Source organism: Sarcophilus harrisii, chromosome 4, assembly GCF_902635505.1.
Source record: "Sarcophilus harrisii chromosome 4, mSarHar1.11, whole genome shotgun sequence".
NCBI lineage: Eukaryota > Metazoa > Chordata > Mammalia > Dasyuromorphia > Dasyuridae > Sarcophilus > Sarcophilus harrisii.
The window spans coordinates 12,975,398-12,993,362 of NC_045429.1; the positions used below are offsets into that span (position 1 = coordinate 12,975,398).

A 17,965-nucleotide genomic window follows, 5' to 3' on the forward strand; every position below is an offset into this window, starting at 1 on the left:
ATCTCAAAATCAGGATGTTTAGAAGCGGTTCTCTACCCTCTAGGGATAGGAAGCTCACTCCCTCCTGTGGCGTCCATTCCATGGCTGGACATTTCCAAACCATCTTTGTAATTTGGGCTTTTAAGACCATGCACAGAATCATGGGTTTCAAGCTGGAAGGCACGTTCAAGGATCCACTTCAATCGCATTTTAAAGATAAGACAAGGGAAGCCCAGCAAGTTTAAGTGACTTGCCTCAGCTTACACCAGAAGCCAGTCGTGCTTCCAAAATTCGAACCCAGGACTTGTATCTCTAAGTCCCGGGATCGTTACCTTGTACTGCAAAGGCCAGAGAGAAAATATCAAGATTTACAAACCAAACTGATCAGCACAAACGCCCGGCCCGCAGTCCCACGGCTCCCCTTTGCCCTCCCATCCCCATCCCTCCTACTCACGAACAGCTCTTGTTCTTGAAGCTCCATGAATTCTTTCTCCAGCAAATAGTAAGACCTGCAATGCATGGCGGGGCTGCAGGGGTGCGGGCGCCGAGCCCCACGTAAGCTTGTTCCCAAACCGACTCAAGGACGGATATCCTCCAAGAGCTTTCGCGAGCTGTCCCACAAGGGCCTCCCCACTCTTTCCTAGGGAGGAACGCCTTGGTCCCGGGGCTCACCAAGCTGCTGACAGCGACTCAGGTCAGAGGAAGATGATAGAGAGCGGGGATGGATGGAGGGCTTGTTTGGACCACCTTAGATTGGTGTTGTGGTCGTTGCTCTGGGGAAATGGTTACCCTGGCAACCACTGGGGGGAGGGACGAGAAACCTCCGCCTTCTCCAATCAGCCAAGGGAAAAGGTGGGCGGTTCCAGTTCCGAGCCAATCATCTAACGGACTCGCTTTGAAAAGGCGGGAATCATCCCACTCCGCAGAGAAGCTGTTGCCCTACCTACGGGAGGACGCCGAGCATCATCCGGGAGCTCCCAGCGAGGGCGAGTCAGGGACTGAGGACTCTGCGGGTTCGGACCGTGGATCTAGAGCTGGGGCCCTTGTGCAACCCTAGAGCTACTGGAACGAGAGCCCCCCTTTTTTATATAGGAGCCAGCACCCCAACGGTCGGACGCAGTGATTCGGCCATCCAACCCACTGAGCCCAAGTCTCAGGACCGGAGAGCACTGGAAACTTTCTTAGAAACCCAAACATTGCAACTAAACGGAGAACTCAGGAAAAGGAAGGCACCTGGGAACCCTTCAGTGTCAGGACAGGAGAGAGAGGCTGTGGAAACAGAGAACCCAAGCTCCCAGACTTTAGAATAAGAGAACGTCAGAGCTGGCTCTGAAACAAGGAATATAGAACGTTAAGTCAGAGGTGAGAACCTGAGAAACACGGGCTGATAGAACAAGGAACGGAGGATGCAAAATCTTGAAACAAGTTCGAGCTGACAGGGAACGTAGCACAGCAGTGCAAGAAGGAGTGACGGTGAAGGGGAACGTCTAGCACAGGATATCAGAGCTAAAGGGAAACTTAGAAACATAGAAGGGTGCAGAGGGAAGGTCCTTCACCACAAAGGGCATGGATGAAAGCAGAGGAGAAAGGGGCCTTAGAGGGATGGAATAAGGAGCAGAGAAGGAATAAAGGCATAGGAAGGGTCCTTGGAGTGATAGAATAAGAAGAATAGAAGGAATAAAGGTACAGGAAGAGTCTTTAGAGGGATAGAATAAGGAACACAGAAGGAATAAAGACACAGGAAGGATCCTTAGAGTGATAGAATAAGGAGCATAGAAGAATAAAAGTGCAGGAAGGGTCCTTCAAGTGATAGAATAAAGAACATAAAAGAATAAAGGTGCAGGAAGGCACCCAACAGCACAGGCTATAAAGACAAGGGAGATGAGAGCTGGAAGGGATTTTTGATGTATAGCATGCAGGAACAAGGAACATAGAACAGTAGTGCATGAAGGGGTGATGGAGAGAAATGTCTAGCACAAGATATCAGAGGTAAAAGAGAATTTAGAAACATAGAAGGATGGAGCAGGGAATCCCTTCACATCAAATGTTAGCTAGCATAGGCCATGAATAATGGCAGAGAAATAGCCGAAATGGCAGAGATAGAATAAAGAACATGGAAGGAATAAAAGCTCAGGAAGGTTCCTTAGAGTGCTAGACTAAGGAAGACACCCAACAGCACAAGCTATAAGGACTTAGGAGATCAGAGTTGGTGGAGAGGTTAGAGACTATGGGGGCCCACTATTTTATGAGAGGAGAAAAATCAAAATAGCTAAAATCATCTACCTATCTATCTATTCACCCATGCATCTATCTATCTATCCTATCTAGATTGATAGGAAGTAGCAAAAACAGAATTCAGATGCAATTGTTATTATGGAAGTGAGTTGGGGTAAAGGGGAGGAAGACCACAGTATTTCATTCAATAAATGGTTGCTGATTGACTGATTACATTTGGAGCCAAGAGAACTGGAACCAAATCCCATGTCCACTTCTGACTAGCTCTGTGGCAAGTCATTCACACACTCTGGAGGTTTTATTTTTTTATTTTTATTTTTATTTTTCATTGAGGAATATAATATGGATTTAATAAAACCAAGGTTTTAAAGCCAATAATACTATATAAAACTCTAGCAGGTATCACTGAGCACGGCACTCATTTAACTGGGTAAAGTATTGGAGTTTTTTTTAAGATGAAGGAACTGTACTTCCATAATCACTGAGGTTGCTTCATGTTCTACATTTTCTCATTTAGCCCCTCCAGATCCAGTTCTCTTTCCCTAGCCCTACATTCCTCCCATTCCTTCCCTTCTTTGTGTATAAATCAATTAGCTTTGTCACAGTGAAATGAAGGGACTGAATGAACTGCCTTTCCCACTCTAGCAACCATGATTTTTACAAAATTCTGAAAATGATTCTTTTACTCAACAGTTCTAGGCACTTGGAAATATTCCATAAATAGATGGGTTCCAAAAGGGAAGTTAGTTTGACACTGTTGCTTTTAATCATCCAGCTTTCTATCCCATTGATAATGTAGTCCTATTCAAACTAGTCCTGCCTCATTTTCTTTAATAGTTACTATTTCCTCACTATGATATCTGTGTGTGTGTGTGTTTCTAGATATACCCCCCTTTCCATTCAATCTAGCAATCATTTATGGAGTAAATAATATGTGCAAAGTCTTATATGGAAAAAAGGCAGAGTATAGCCAGAAATCCAACTGAATTCTCCTAATATCCCCCCCAAAAAAAACAAAAAAACAAAAACAAAAACTTTAAAATAACTCAAAATCAAATTGTGGAGCCACAGAGCCAACAAAAGGTCAGAGTGAGACACCTTTCCAGCCTAAGACAATTTAGGAGGTCTGCAGGAGAGTTCTATGATACTGACTGAGGGATTATCTGCAGTGCATGCAGAACCATTCTCCAATTTATAGTGGTCAAAGACTATGAATAGGCAATTTTCAATAGAACTCAAAGGTATCTATCATTATATGAAAAAATGCTCTAAGATACTAATTATTAAAAAATGAATATTAATAGAGCTTTGAGATACCATCTCATATCTACCAGAAATGATGAACGCTGAAGAGGGTGAGGGAAAATAGGTACACAGATAAACTGGTGTTGAGGTAGTGAATTGGTCCAATCATTCTGGAGAAAAATTTGGAACTATATCTTTAAAGTTGTGCATATTCTTTGACCCAACAATGCTACTAGGTTTATAATCCAAAGAGACCAAGAAAAGGGAAAGGAGCCTATATGTATAGAAAAATTTATGGCAGCCCTTTTTGAGGTGACAAAAAGTTGGAAATTGTATAGATGCCCATTAATTGAGGAATGGCGGAACAACTTGTATAATTGTGATGGAATTTTATTATGATAATAAGAAATGACAAGAGAAGTGTTCTCAGAAGAAGAAAAAAAAACATGGCAAAATCCATATAAAATGATGCAAATTGAAAGAGAAGAATCAAAAGATCATTGTGCACAGTAACAGCAATATTGTAATAATAATCACCTGGGAAAGATTTGGCTACTTTGATCAATATAATGATTCAAGGCAATTCCAAAGGCCTCATGATGAAAAAATGCTACCCACCTCCAGTGAGAGAACCAATGAACTCTGAGTGTAAATTGAACTATAATTTTCTTAATTTCTTGGGTTTTTTTCTTTTTTGGCAATATAGATAATGTGGGAATATGTTTTTCATGATTTCACATGTATAATTGATATAATTTTTCGTCTTTTCTCAGTGGGTGGGAGTGGGTGTAAGGAGAGAATTTGGAACTCAATTTAAAAAGAAAAGAGTATTAATTTTTTTTTAAAAAAAGCCTAAATGGAATATTTTTTCTAAAATTTGAATATAACAAATCACATTATGAAAAAAAAGTTTTGTGAGACCAAAGCGTGCTTGATATTCCAAAGAAAGGCCTACAAATGGAATACTTTGTTTGGTTGTATCACAGAAAATTATCTGCAGAAAATAATCCTGGAACTAAATCACTTTCAAGGCAACAGTCAAATTCAGGGCTTTTATCACTGTAAACAAGAAAGCAGTAGAGGAAGTAAGAGATGACATATTGCCAGACTACATATGAAGCACTATTAGTAGTTTTATTCCTTTTGAGTTCCTTTTAAATGTTTTGTTCCTCTTGCTTTTCGGTCATTTATGGCATTATCAATAGAAGATAATTGATCATGAAACTTTAACACTGGAAAACAGAAACATACTATTTGCTGTTCCTTTCAGTATGTCATTCCATCTTTTAACTACATGTATTTGGATTAACCATCCATCCCACATGCCTTGAATGTTGTATTCTCACTTCTGTCTTCAGGACTCTTTAACTTTTTTCAACACTCTACTCCAATTTCATTTTCTCCAGGAGGTCTTTCCCAATTCCCCCTATGTTACAGTGTCTTCCCTCTCAGACTTCCTTCTAGGAACTCTTAATTTGTATGAAATTAGTTATTTATATGTTCTCTCCCATAAGATTATGAAGGGTTATGGCTTTTGCCTTCTCTTTGTACCCTCACTATTAGCACAGTGTCTGGCACAAAGGAAGACCTTGATAAGTGCTTGTTGATTAACAATAAATCACCAGTTCAAGAAAAGATATATATATACTAGAAAAATTATATTCATGAGTGTCATTCTTTACTTCTTTTGTTCTTTGCTGTGTACTTTTTACTTTATTCTTTTATCCCTTTTTATTTTCCCCACTTCCTCCAAGCAGACTATAGCAAACATGGATATATGTTATATAAATATATAGATATGTGCATACACACATGTACACACACTCCTGTCCCCAACATATACATATACACACATATATACTCATACCTACCCACAGACCCACACACATATCCATATATCTATATACATACATAGAGCAACATGCATACATATCTACATATACTCAGACATGTATACACATATGAATTTACTTATATGTAAACATGCATCTAAAACAATATTAATGTGACTGACATATAATGTAGATTTCTCTCTTGATTGCATCTTTAAAGATCAATGATTACTAGCCATACTTTTATTTGCTAATAAATTCTACTCCTGTGAATATCTCTTCTTTCCTAACGTTGCTAACTCTTCTCCTGCTTTACCTCTGCTCCTTGACTTGCCTTGCTATTACTTAACCTTCCCCCACCCATGGATAACTTATTTGTCTTCTTCCCTTATTTCTTTTGCTTCCCTCTGCCCCCATCCCTTTCCCATTGTTTCTTTATAGATTTTGGAAGGTGACATACCCTTCTGGTATATGTAATGTTGCCTATTTAACCCATTCCTCATGTAAGTAGGTTTTCAGAACTATGACCTTCCTCCTCCCTCTAAGGCTTCTGTGTCTGTTCTTCCTCTGCACCTTATTTGTATACGACAATTACTATTTTTACCTTTTCCTAAATGGTTTTTCTTTTTAGAATCAAGTCATACTCAACTCTGCCCTGATCTTTATTTTGAGCTACCCAATAGCTAGTGTTAATCTTAAATATATGGTAAAAATTTCCATGCAAAAAACATAAACAATTTATCCATGTTAAGTTCCTTGCAATTGATGTTTTATATTGGATCTTATATGTCATATTTTCTATTGAGTTCTGGTTTGGTTGAAAGAAAGTCCTGGAAAGCTACAAGTTTGTTGAATGTATTTTTCTTCATTCAATATTAAAGAAAATTTTGCTATAAATGACATTTTTGGCTTCATGCTCAGTTCTTTTGATTGCCAATATATATGATTCCAGGACTAGTAGTCTTTTATTGTGGCTGTAAGTCCTGTACAATTATAATTGTAGCTCCAGCATATTCAAATTGTTTTTTTTTTCTTGTTTCTTGAAAACTTTTGTCTTTGATCTAGGGATTTCAAAATTTGGCGATAATATTCCTATGTTTCTTCCACAAAGGATCTCTTTAAGGTGATGATAGGTGGATTTTTTGCATTTCTATTTTCCCCTCATGTAGCCCTCCAGGACAATGTTCTTGGATTATACCTTGTATTAGTTAGGGGGGTTTGTTCACAGCTTTCAGGTAGCCCAATTATTCTTATATTTTTCTTTTCTTCATCTGTTCTCTAGATCTGTTATTTTTCTTATAAGATGTTTCACATTCTGTTCTTTTTTTTTTTTTTTTTTACAGTTTTCAGGTAGTCTAAATATTCTTATATTTCTTTTCTTATATTCTTATTATTCTTATATTTTTTCTTGATGTGTTCTCCAGATCTGTTGTATTTCTTATAAGATGTTGCAATTCTGTTCTATTTTTTTTCCTTTTTTCTATTCTGTTTTATTATTTCTTGGTCTTTTATAGCTTCACTGAGTTCCCCTTGCCCAATTCTAATTTTCAAAAAGTTATTTTCATCTTTAAGACTATCTCCTTTTTTTTTAGTTGGTTAACATTTTTTCCATAATCTTCTTGTTTTTATTGGATGATTTTTATTTTTTAATTTATTTTTTAGTTTTTTCTTCAATGCCTCTCATTTGATTTTTTAATTCTTTTTTAATTTCTTTAACAAATTCTCTCTGGGCAGGGAGCCATTTAATGTTATTCTTTGGGGTAGAAGAAGTTTTATTTTTACTTCAGTGTCTTTCTCTGAAGATAAATTCCTATCTTTTCTATTTCCATAGTAAGTTTCTACAGTTGGGTTCTTTTCCTTTGCCAGTTCATTTTTTAAAAAATGACATGTATTAGTACGAGCATCTCTAATAGTGGAGTCAGGGATAGTGCCTCTAACTTCACTTGAGCTCTCCCTCTAACCTGGAACCCCAAAGCAAGAGTTCTACCCTCCAGAAAATGCCTGCAGCCAGCAGCATCCCTGTCTCCCTGTTTCTACAGTCCACTGTGCTGGTTCCTTCTCTTCCAGGACTGCATCTCAGCAACACAGCTGGGCTTGGCAATCAATCAAAATTCCCTCAGTCTTCCTGGATTCAGATCTCCAACTCTTGAATCTGTCCAGGAGGTGAAAGTCTCCGAAATTTCTGCTGAGGCTCCAGCCACACCCAGCTAGTCCTAGTGGTCCCCACTTGGAGTTTCTGGGGAGCAAGACCGGAGGTATTTGCACTTCATGTTGGTTAATACTCAGCCTGGAGACTTTCTTCAGATCTTCTGCCAGGAGGATCCCTGTACTTGATTTGACCCCAAGTCTTGATTTTTCACCATTTATATTCGCCCTGAGATTGTTCTATTTCTTGAATCTGCTTTCTGAGAAGCAGAGAAAGGAGAAGTTCATTACCAGTTGACTAGCCACTAAAATGCCCCTTAGTCCTGTGTAGCCCAGTCCACTTTGTCCACAATGGTGACCCAAGCAGTGGAAAGTCAGACAGCATGTGCTAAAAATCATACAATATGAATCTAGACTCTAGAACTAAGCTGGTGGTAGTATAAATATGATTTCTACTACTTACAAACAAAGACCAAATACACCATTGGAGCAACTGAATTGTATCAATTTTGACATAGTAGTTATAAATGAAATCCAAAAAACTAGTGATTCTTTCATTAACAATAAATATTGTTGATATTTCTAATTTTATATCACCTAAATTTGTCCCAAAGCTCTCCTTTATCCTTCTCAGAGAGCCATCTCATATGATCAATACATTTTAAAAGGAAAATGAGAAATTTAAGAAAAGAATCAACAACACTGATGTTATTGCAAAAAAAAATCTGAAAATACACATAATATCCCATGCCTGTAGACCCCTATTCCTGGAAAGAAATTTGGATGAGGAGAAATGTTTTCTCATCATCAGAAGTTCTTACCCTGTTTTATGTTGGGGATTGCTTCTCAGAATAATGTTTTAAGTTATCAAAATATAGGACTATAAAGGAAACCAATTATTTTGAGACACAGTTATCACAATATTAAAAAATACTTTATACAACTAAGGTTAAATCCCCTAAGCAAAATAAAAAAGCATGAATGAATATACAAATGAATGAAAACCACTTATCAAGCAATTATTACATTCTAGGTCTTGCTAAGCTTTGGATGTACAAATATATAACTGGGAACTCAGCAGATGGAATGCCTGAATCAGGAAGACCTCGATTCAAATCCAGTCTCAGACACTTACTAGATATTCCTTTATTCACTGTCTCAGTTTCCCCAACTGTCAAATAGGAATCATAATAATAGGTTTGTTGTGAAGATGAAATGAGATCATATTTTTAAAGTGCAATGCAAATTTTAAAGAGGTATATAAATTCTAACTCTTCTTCTAAAATACAAATGTATTTCAGTTAATTGGGATGGCTAGATGGTACAACGGATAGAGCATTGGAGCTGAAATCAGAAAAATGTGGGTTCAAATTCAGCCTCAGATACTTACCTGAGTGAATCACAGCATCTCTTTCTGCCTCAGTTTCCCCATCTATGAAGAAAGGATAATAACTGCAGCAATTTGACAAGGTGGTTATGAAGATCAAATGAGATCATGTTTGTTTCTGCCTCCAAAGAATCCCCACTACTCCAAAACATAAAACAAGTCTAAAGGAGAGGAAGGGAGTGGTCACAGGACAGATGAGCTCATCAATATAAGGCAATCAACTAACACAACCTTCTCAGACATAAGGATATCCTTGATGTATTTATTATGTCTAGAGCAAGTAATGGAAAGGGATGAAGGGATGGGTGGCTACAAGGCATAAAGTCATATGGTGAAAATCAGCCAGTTATTAAGCATTTATTAAAGGCCATCTGTGGGCCTGGGACTGTGCTAACAAACTGGGGATACAACAAAAAGCAAACCTGGTCTGGAAAAGCTCACTCTCTAATGAAGAAGACAGCAAGCAAACAAATATATTTATATCTGCACACATATGTATACATATGTGTGTATGTATGTGTGTTTATGTACACACATACACACACAAACAAATAAACTACATGTCAGGTAAATAAGAAAGAAAAAAATCCCCTAATTAACAAGTGAAAATAATAAAATTAAGAGGGTTAGGAAAGGCTTCCTGCAGAAGATGGGATTTTAGCTGAGACTTGAAGGAAGCCAGGAGGTGAAGATGATGCAGGAAAGCATTCCCAAACCAAATATATTAGTTAGATGCGAAGAGAAGAGTCAGAGATTTATTCCATGAAGTGGATTAGGTGATTTTTGCATTCATTCATCAGTGAGTGAATGAGGCCGCTCAGCCTCACAGCAGGAGCTCCAAAGCTTCAATGGATTAACTGCTGCAGGGACTTGGAGCAAGATTTTTGAAGGTCTAGATGGGAAAGTGCTACTCCAGATATCAAGAAATAGGAAAGGTTCAAGGCCAAAATGGTTTGGGGCAAGTCTTTCTTGGAAGGACAAATAAAGGAGTTGTGGTGGTCATCTATCCAAAAAAATAAGAAATCGAATTCCTCAAGACATTCATTGCAGAGCTCTTCTGCACAAACACCATCATGAAAATAATTGTGGACCATGCAACAAAAGCTATGGTGGAGGATGTAGATGTAGAGAAATTCTACAGAGGACACTGTAAGATCCTCCCAATGAAATCATCACAGACTTTAATACTCACTGATTTCAAAGCAAGGGTGAGAGCAAAGGGGAGAGTGGGAAGTATATGGTGGAAATGGGGATCAGGAATAAGAAAGAGGTGCAAAAATGGAGGAAATACAAAAGCTTCGTGTAGAATTGGGGAGAGGAGCTAGACGTGGCATTACAAAAAATAAAAATGCTCATATTTTAGAACATGGCGGATTGCTAAGGTATATAAGTTATTCCTAAATCAGCTGTCTTGTGAGCAATCAGACCATCAACTAGTTAGTGCAAAGATTGAAATTAGTATGGAGCTGGAAGAAAAAATACAAATAAAAAAGATCTAGGATAAATTAAAACTTGATCTGTTTAAGTAAGTTATTGGTCATGAAAACTAGACAAGGACCAAAGAAAGGACAGACATCTATTACTCAATTTCATACACGTTTATCTTAGCAAGTCAATTTTCACATAAAGAAGATGAAAAAAACCTAACAAATGTTTCCATCCTCCAATTTTGATTCACTTGCCAAGCAGAGAGACACAGGTGTAGACCATAAACTTATTTGTAAAATCTTATAGGAACGTGGAATATTTTTGTGGTTGAAGATTATAAGCACCATGGCTTCATAAACCAGGAAAATATAATGGAACATATATAAAGAAAACCCAGAGAGAGATATAACTAAGCAAAGTCATTCTGTGGGCATTTAAGGAACTGGAGGGATGACAACAAGAATAAGAAAGAAAAGATCTGCCAAGAATTTTACTGTAAATTCCTCTCAGCATCCTGGATAGCAAACAGCCAGACCTGGCCTCTAAAATCCCCATTCTGAATGTCCTGACTGGAGTAATAAAAATGGTACTAAGTAGAAGAAAGATGGAAAAGCAGCTGGATTAGACCCAGAGTACACATCTGTGCTGGAGGTAGCATAATTGTAAGGACATTGAGCGTTCTATTCCAATGATATCTCAAGGAGAAAACATGTGTAAGCTGTGAAGGAAAAAATCTCAAGCCTTATTTAGGCCAAATATATGGAAACCAAGAAAACTTTAACAATTGCAAACCTATATGCTCATTTTCCCATTTACACACACACACACACACACACACACACAATTATGAGAGTAAATGTACACAAGCATTAAGAATATCCTTGATGAGGGTATTGGTAAGGAAACGAGCCATATTAAAAGCCATTTAATACAAGTCATATCTTTACTATATTACAGGGGTCTAAAAGATGCAAAGAATACAACATGTTTATTGTTTTACTATGTAAAAAACCATTTGCTTAGTACAACAGAATACGTTTTCTTCCAACAAAGTGTCTCCTACTCATGCATCCAAATTATGCAATATTCCTGGAAAGACCTACCAACTGAACTGTCCATGTTTGATGACCTTCTGATCATGGATATCATGAAATCTTAAAACAGGGAGACATTTGTTTGCTGTGGAGATTCACTGATTTCATGGAGGAATCCCAGCAAAGAGTCCAAATTGAAAAGAACTGTTAATACATGGTGAACTCCAATATTCCTGTTTGTGGAGGACACTGGGTTGCATGCATTAATCCCTAAAGAGCCTTCTGAATGAGATGCACAACCCTTCAAAAAAGTTTAATGCACATAGATACAGACAGAAACACACACACACACACACACAAACACACACCTTGGACAAACACTGCAAGTGGAAAACGAATGGGAAAAGAAAGTAAATAGGGAGAGGAAAACGAGGTGAATTCCCTTTGATCTATTTTAACGCTCTCCAAGTGAACCGCAAGTTCATCTTTTTTAATATGAATAATCTACTTGTGGTGTGGGATGGCTACAAGTCAGGAAAGAGAAGAATCTAATGAAAATTAAAAGGGGCTGCCACTCAGATGGCAATGGAGAGGTAGAGCATAGGCTGCAATAGACAAGAAATAAGGCACGAAGAAGAAAAACCATCAAAGAAACTTAGTCAAAGGAAAATGAGTTGATCATACATTTAAAGTGTGGGATGATCAACAGACTGTCCATGTGTTCTACTGTTCCCTTGAGAGTGCAAGAAGAAGCTAGAAAGTTCCTCAGTGTGCTGTGTGGACCCTTCATGAGAAACTGAGGAGAGGATATGGACAGAGGTTATATAGGATAGAAAAGCAAGGGTGGACTGGAGCTGCACACACATTGATATTAAGATAAGTCACCAGGCCATTTGAGGATATTCATATTTTCCTGCCTGTGTACATGTTGTTTTCCCTCTAGTTGAATGTAAGTTCCTTGATAGGAGGGCTTATTTTATTTTTTAGCTTTTATATTCATAGTGTTTAGCATGTTACTGGGGTGATTGGCTATTGCCTTCTCTGGCTCATTTGGCAGATAAGGAAACTGAGGCAAGGTTAAGTGACTTGTTCAGTGTCACTAAGTTAAGAAGTCTTTTTCCTAGCTTTTCCAATGAATTATATAGAAATACAGAAAGAATGCTTATCAAAATTAAACTTGAAAATGTTGGGAAAGATACCAATATAGGTTTTTAATCTGGCTCCATGGGATTAATTTTTTAAAATAATTGTGTTTCAATATAATTGGTTTCCATTATAATCTTATGCATTTTCTTACAAACATTATCTTAAGAAAGGATCTATAGACTTCATTAAAGTGCTCTGGGACACACACCAAAAGCTAAATATCAGGATCCATAATGAGCTGAACAGATTAGAATAATGGGCCAAGTCTTAAAGGGTGAAATATGAGAGACAAAACATAAAGTCTCTATTATTCTGTAAAAACATCACCTTCACAAGCACAAGATGGGGGAATTGTGGCAAGACAGCAGCTCCCATGCCAGAAGAATTGAAGGTTTTAAAGGCTTGGAAGCTCCAAGTCAACATTAAACACAACCTGGTAATGAAGAAAACTTCTGTAACCATAAATATCACCTTATTAAGAGGAATAGTATTTGATCATGGGAGGCAAATGTTCCACTGACCTGATGATTGGACTGTGTGGCTAGAGTTTGGTATTATGTTCCAGGCACCAGATTTTGGGAAGAATCGATGTTTTCCCTCCTTCCAAATGGGAGAGGAACCAGGAAAGAGTAATTAGAACAGTGAAAGGGTTCTTAATACTGTGCCATATGAAGGTCAGATAAAAGCTATGGTTGTATTTCTTTGGGAAGAAGAGTTGAAAGGGATGTTACAGCTGTCTTCAATATCTGAATAAGTAGAGAGGCATCCTGGGCAGGGGGAAGAGAGAGCTGCACTTAAAGACAAGAAGACCTAGATCTAATTCCTACCTTTGATACAAGCTGGCTGTGTGATAGGGGAGAAGTCACTTAGGTTTCTAATTCCCCCAGCAAGTTTCCAGGATGCTATAGATGAATTGCGGATCAGCAACCATATACCTTTTCTCGAAGAATATTGGTATGAAACTATGAATCTTTGTTTCAGGGAGAAACATAATTGTGTTACAGTTTTTCCAAACAATGGAGCCCATTTTCCTTTTTTTATTTTAGTATTTTAATTATTTTTTTTAACTTTTAAGTATTTTAACTTTAATTCATTGTCCATTTGTGGAATCTCCCCAAGATATATGTACAAGTTAACTAACATTACAGGCTGTCCATCCAAATACATATATAATTCAGATAATAGATATTCTTCATCCACTTGGTTTTTATTGTATGAATAGAAAAAGTTCAATTCTTTTTCCTTCTGAGTGATTATTGAGAGGTTTGACTCGGTGTGATCACCACAATGTCATCTGCAAACAGGAGCATCTGGAGGACCTAATCATCTATAGAGAACGCTCTTCAATTTGTACTCTGTGCTGGATCTCTTCCATGACAGTGGCAAACACATTTGGCAAACATATGTCTGCCTGTCTTATGTGTTGCCTGCTATTAATAATCAGTCATCAAACACTGTTATGCCTGTTGTTACATCTTTCAAAGAATCTTATGTGATTTGACATATGCTTGGGAGGAACCTTTTTGGAGGAGGAGTGCTTTTAAGGTGGAGTTTTTCCTTTACCAAATCAAATCCTTTAAAAAAATTATATTCATCAAAGATCAAGAAATATTCATGCAGAGCCTTCCCCACTGTGTCCCCATTCGGGTCATACTGTCCTAGGATCTTAGTTCCTCTCAGTTCTACTATTTTCTATGTTAGATCTTCTAAAATCTTCATTAAAAAGAACTATTACTGTACCCCACCTTTCTACTGGCTCAACCCAAAGGGATGGCTTTAATTCATGAATGAACTTGTCAATATTCGTCAATAAATTCACCCCCAATTGATCCAAACCAGCTCAAGCCAATGAATCAGCTCATTCCCAGTGAGATTGAAGATGTTCTCACCCTAATGAGGGGCTGGTGAATGTGCTCCAGGGGATGTTATTCAGTTCTTTCAAGGTGATTATCCGTAGCATGTCCATATTCTCCGTAGGAAGGTGCCATCTAAATACCAAGCTAAGGCTCACCACTTTGTAAACTTATAGGATGGAAGATATGGGCCAAAAGGATCTCAGGGCTCATCCCCTGATTTCTCAGTTGAAGAAAATGAGACCCAAAGAAGGGAAGTATCTTACCCAGATCACTCTGACTATAAATTGACTATAAGCCAGGGTGACATCGTTCAACCCTTATGAATGGGTAGATGGAATCCTTGTACTTTCCAATTTTCTATGGGCTGGGAATGAGAGAGAAGGAGTCAGTCACAGCCGAAGATCTGACCATTCTGTTGATCCAGTCCAATTGGTAAAATATTACCATCTCCTTTTCCTTTAAGGACATTGGAAATTCAAAAAATTCTAGGTTCAAATTTTGGCTCTACAACTGACTACTTGTGTGATTTTGGGCAAACCCCTCAATTCCCTGCATTTTCTTCATCTGCATAATTAGGGGGTGGAGCAGAAGATCTCTAAGCCTTCCACTTCCACATCCTAAAATCATCTGTATAATGGATTCATTCAAATACTCAGATGGGCCTTTGAAATCACTGATTCAGGAATTCCTTCCTGCAATGCAGATTAAAACCCACATATACCCGACTATCTTATGTGACTATTGTCCACATCTTCCCATAAGTTTCCCAAATGGGCTCTACTGTTGCCTTCCTGCCTTTCTCCTGCTATGGTCTCAGAGGAGAGCACTAGAGAATTCGGGCTGCCCATTTGGGTGTTACTCAAATTGCTTTTTCTGTCTTCCCTCTTCAGCAAAGTGCTTTACAAACAATAAGAGGTGAATGACCGTTAAGATAAATGTTGTTTTCAAAGTGGGTATAACGAATTGAGAAGAACATTTTTCTTGTCCTGGTCACTGACCTCTCTACCCCCTCTCCTTGCTCTTTGAAAGCAAAGGCAGATATTCATTATGTCTCTAGATCCCCAGTGCCTGGAATGGTGCTGCTTAATAAATGTTTATTGAATGAATATCATCTGGTTAAAAGCAAATTATAGCTCTTTTACTTTTCCTTGGAAACAGGGTGGAAACTGCTAGTTCTAAATCATCATGAAGACAGAACAAAAAACCAGTTGAGAATAAAATATTCAGAGCAGACTTTTTTTTAGTCGAAAGATCTGACAACAAAGTAGGTTTGCCGATTGGGCGATGGATAAATTGCATCAATGCAACAGAGAAATACTGAATTGTAAGTGTGATAAATATGTAGAGGACAGAGAGGAACTGATGAAAGGAAAGCTCACAGAACCAGGAAGACATACCGAGTCCCAACTATAACAAATCAAACATCTTCTAATTATCCCGGCCAAAATGGCCCTAGAGAAGAGAGGAGGAAAATGCACAAATTGTCCCTCCCCTTCAAGGCTGAGATATGGGGCGATGGGGACAGAGCATCACGTCCGCCATCAGATTCGGTGGATGCAGTTATTTTTGCTGAAGTCCATTTTTATTTGTCATTTAAAAATTCTTTATTACATGGAATGAATTCCCCCCAAATGGGGGAGTAACAGGAGGGCTTTAGTGAAGGGATGTAAAATGATCAAACGGATGAAAAAGCTTTTAAGCATATAATATATGCAAAGTTCTGTGCTAAATGTTAGAACTAAAAATAAAAACAACAAAACAATCCATACATCCAAGGACTTCATGTTCAAACGAGGAAAATGACACATTTAAAAGATTTCAGATGCACATCAAATGGAAAGGGGAGTGGAACAGCAAAGCAGATGATAATATCTTTTTTAATATCATTTCCACTGATAAAATCATATCCACTTCTGGGACTGAACTCTTTGATGGTGCTAAGGAGAACTTTTGTTTCTGGACCTTCAGTAGCTGTGGCTGTGTAGGGGACTTCCTGGGAAGATGGCTTTGGGGGCTGGCTTAGAAGCAGGAAGAAAGCTTCTAAAACTGAGAATCCCATGTGGCATCTCATAGCTGAATATGGGGATTGGGAAATTATGATTTATTGGCAGTAAATGTTTGATTTGTTGATCTATCTTCCCAGGGCATGCAAAAATTTGTCAGGTGAAAAGGGACTGCCAGTGGAAAAAAGTTTAAGAAGCCCTGGTTCCTAGGTCCTGGACTTCCCTATTTGTCAGTAGTAGTTGAGAAACAGACAAACTCTTCCACCTCAAGATGGCCCGAGCCAGAAGGAAGACCAACGGCCTGGGGAGTGGAGCCATTGCCAGGGCTCTTGGCTTCTGGCTCCATTCAGGTCTGAGTGGAAGAAGTAGCCAAGGATGGAGGTAACTTCTCCTTCCTGGCAGATGCTACCTTCCCCTTCCCCATTTCAGATGGCCTTATGTCCTCAGTTAACTTAAAAAAACAGATGCAGATACAAGTATTTACACACACACACGTGAATTTTTAAGATAGATTGGAAAATAATTAGCCTCCTGTTGATAACTTTGACCACATATGGCTCCAGAAATCACGGGGGCAGAGGTGAGCGCGGCCCCAGAATTCCTTGAAAAGGAAGCCCAGACCAATACCGGGTAAGAATTTTCATCGGCCTAGGAGATCCATGTGACAGACGGCGTAATTATCAGCCCCTTTAAACGTTACCTAGGCTTTAGGCAGCTTTAACAGCCAGTTTTTTTCTAATGTGATCCCCAGGGACTCGCCCAGATGTTTTCATTTACTACGAAGCGGAGGGGGGGGGAGAGCATCCCCTCACCCACCAGGAAAATATGCAGCCGTACAAAGTGTTAACCTCGTTTGGATTTGAACTCTCATCCTGCGGAGCAAAGGCAGGCCGGCTCTCGCCAAATGTCAGCCCGGCTGTGAGAAGTGTTTTAAATCATATTTGGATGTAGGCTGCCCTGTTAACTAGCCAGAGAAGCCCAGCACACATGCTTTCAGTCGCTCGAGCTTCAAATCATATGATCCCCTCTTTGTCTGTGAGACCTTTTGATGTTCACTCCCAATATTAAGTTTCTCTGTTTTTAATAATCGCCGATTCCCTCCTCAATATAAATGTCAGGAGCAATCCTGAATGTTAATCTTTCGAGATCAAACGGGAAGAAAGAGCCTTGGGTACCAAGCTGGAGAGCCGAATTCCTGACATTTCTCACATGGAAAATTCAGAGAATCCCCCTCTTCCTTCAAGGGAGATTTCAAACATCACCTATTTTTATTCCTGTTTAATTCAATTAGAAAGTAGTTCTCTTCTTTCCATTCCCTGTTCCTGTTGAAAACAAAAACAAAGGCCTTGTGGAAAAGAAAAGAAAAAAAAATACGCATTCGCAAGCAAAACAAACGGCCCCATTGGTCTTGGCCAAAAACTTCCCGCAGCTGAACCCTGATTCCCTCCCGCCTCAGTCCCAAGGGTGAGGCTGGCGGCCTCCCTCCCAAACAACCTTGCATTAAGTAGACTGTATGTGTATGTATTTATTCTTTTTGTATTTATAACCTGCAGGTGTCACTGTATATATGCCCTTGCTCCCCAGAAAGACCTTGAATCATCTCTGAGAAGATTTTCTTATTATCTCTTTTTCCCTCCAGTGCTTAGCACATGCATGGTACACAGTAGGTGCTTAA

General features: G+C 38.7%; 1 protein-coding gene across 3 annotated transcripts in view; it reads right to left on the bottom strand.

Annotated features, from left to right (window-relative positions):
* Positions 1-773, bottom strand: part of UBE2U (ubiquitin conjugating enzyme E2 U) — a 79,223-nt gene extending 78,450 nt beyond the window's left edge. For 2 of the 3 annotated variants that reach the window (XM_031968979.1, XM_031968978.1), the window contains exon 1: positions 434-772. In XM_031968979.1, coding sequence (XP_031824839.1) covers positions 434-499 — 66 coding nt within the window. In that variant the 5' untranslated portion in view covers positions 500-772. Of the gene's footprint in view, positions 1-433 lie in introns of all 3 variants that reach the window. The other variant, XR_004234239.1, reaches the window with a different exon arrangement.
* Between the last annotated feature and the right edge of the window lie 17,192 nt (positions 774-17,965).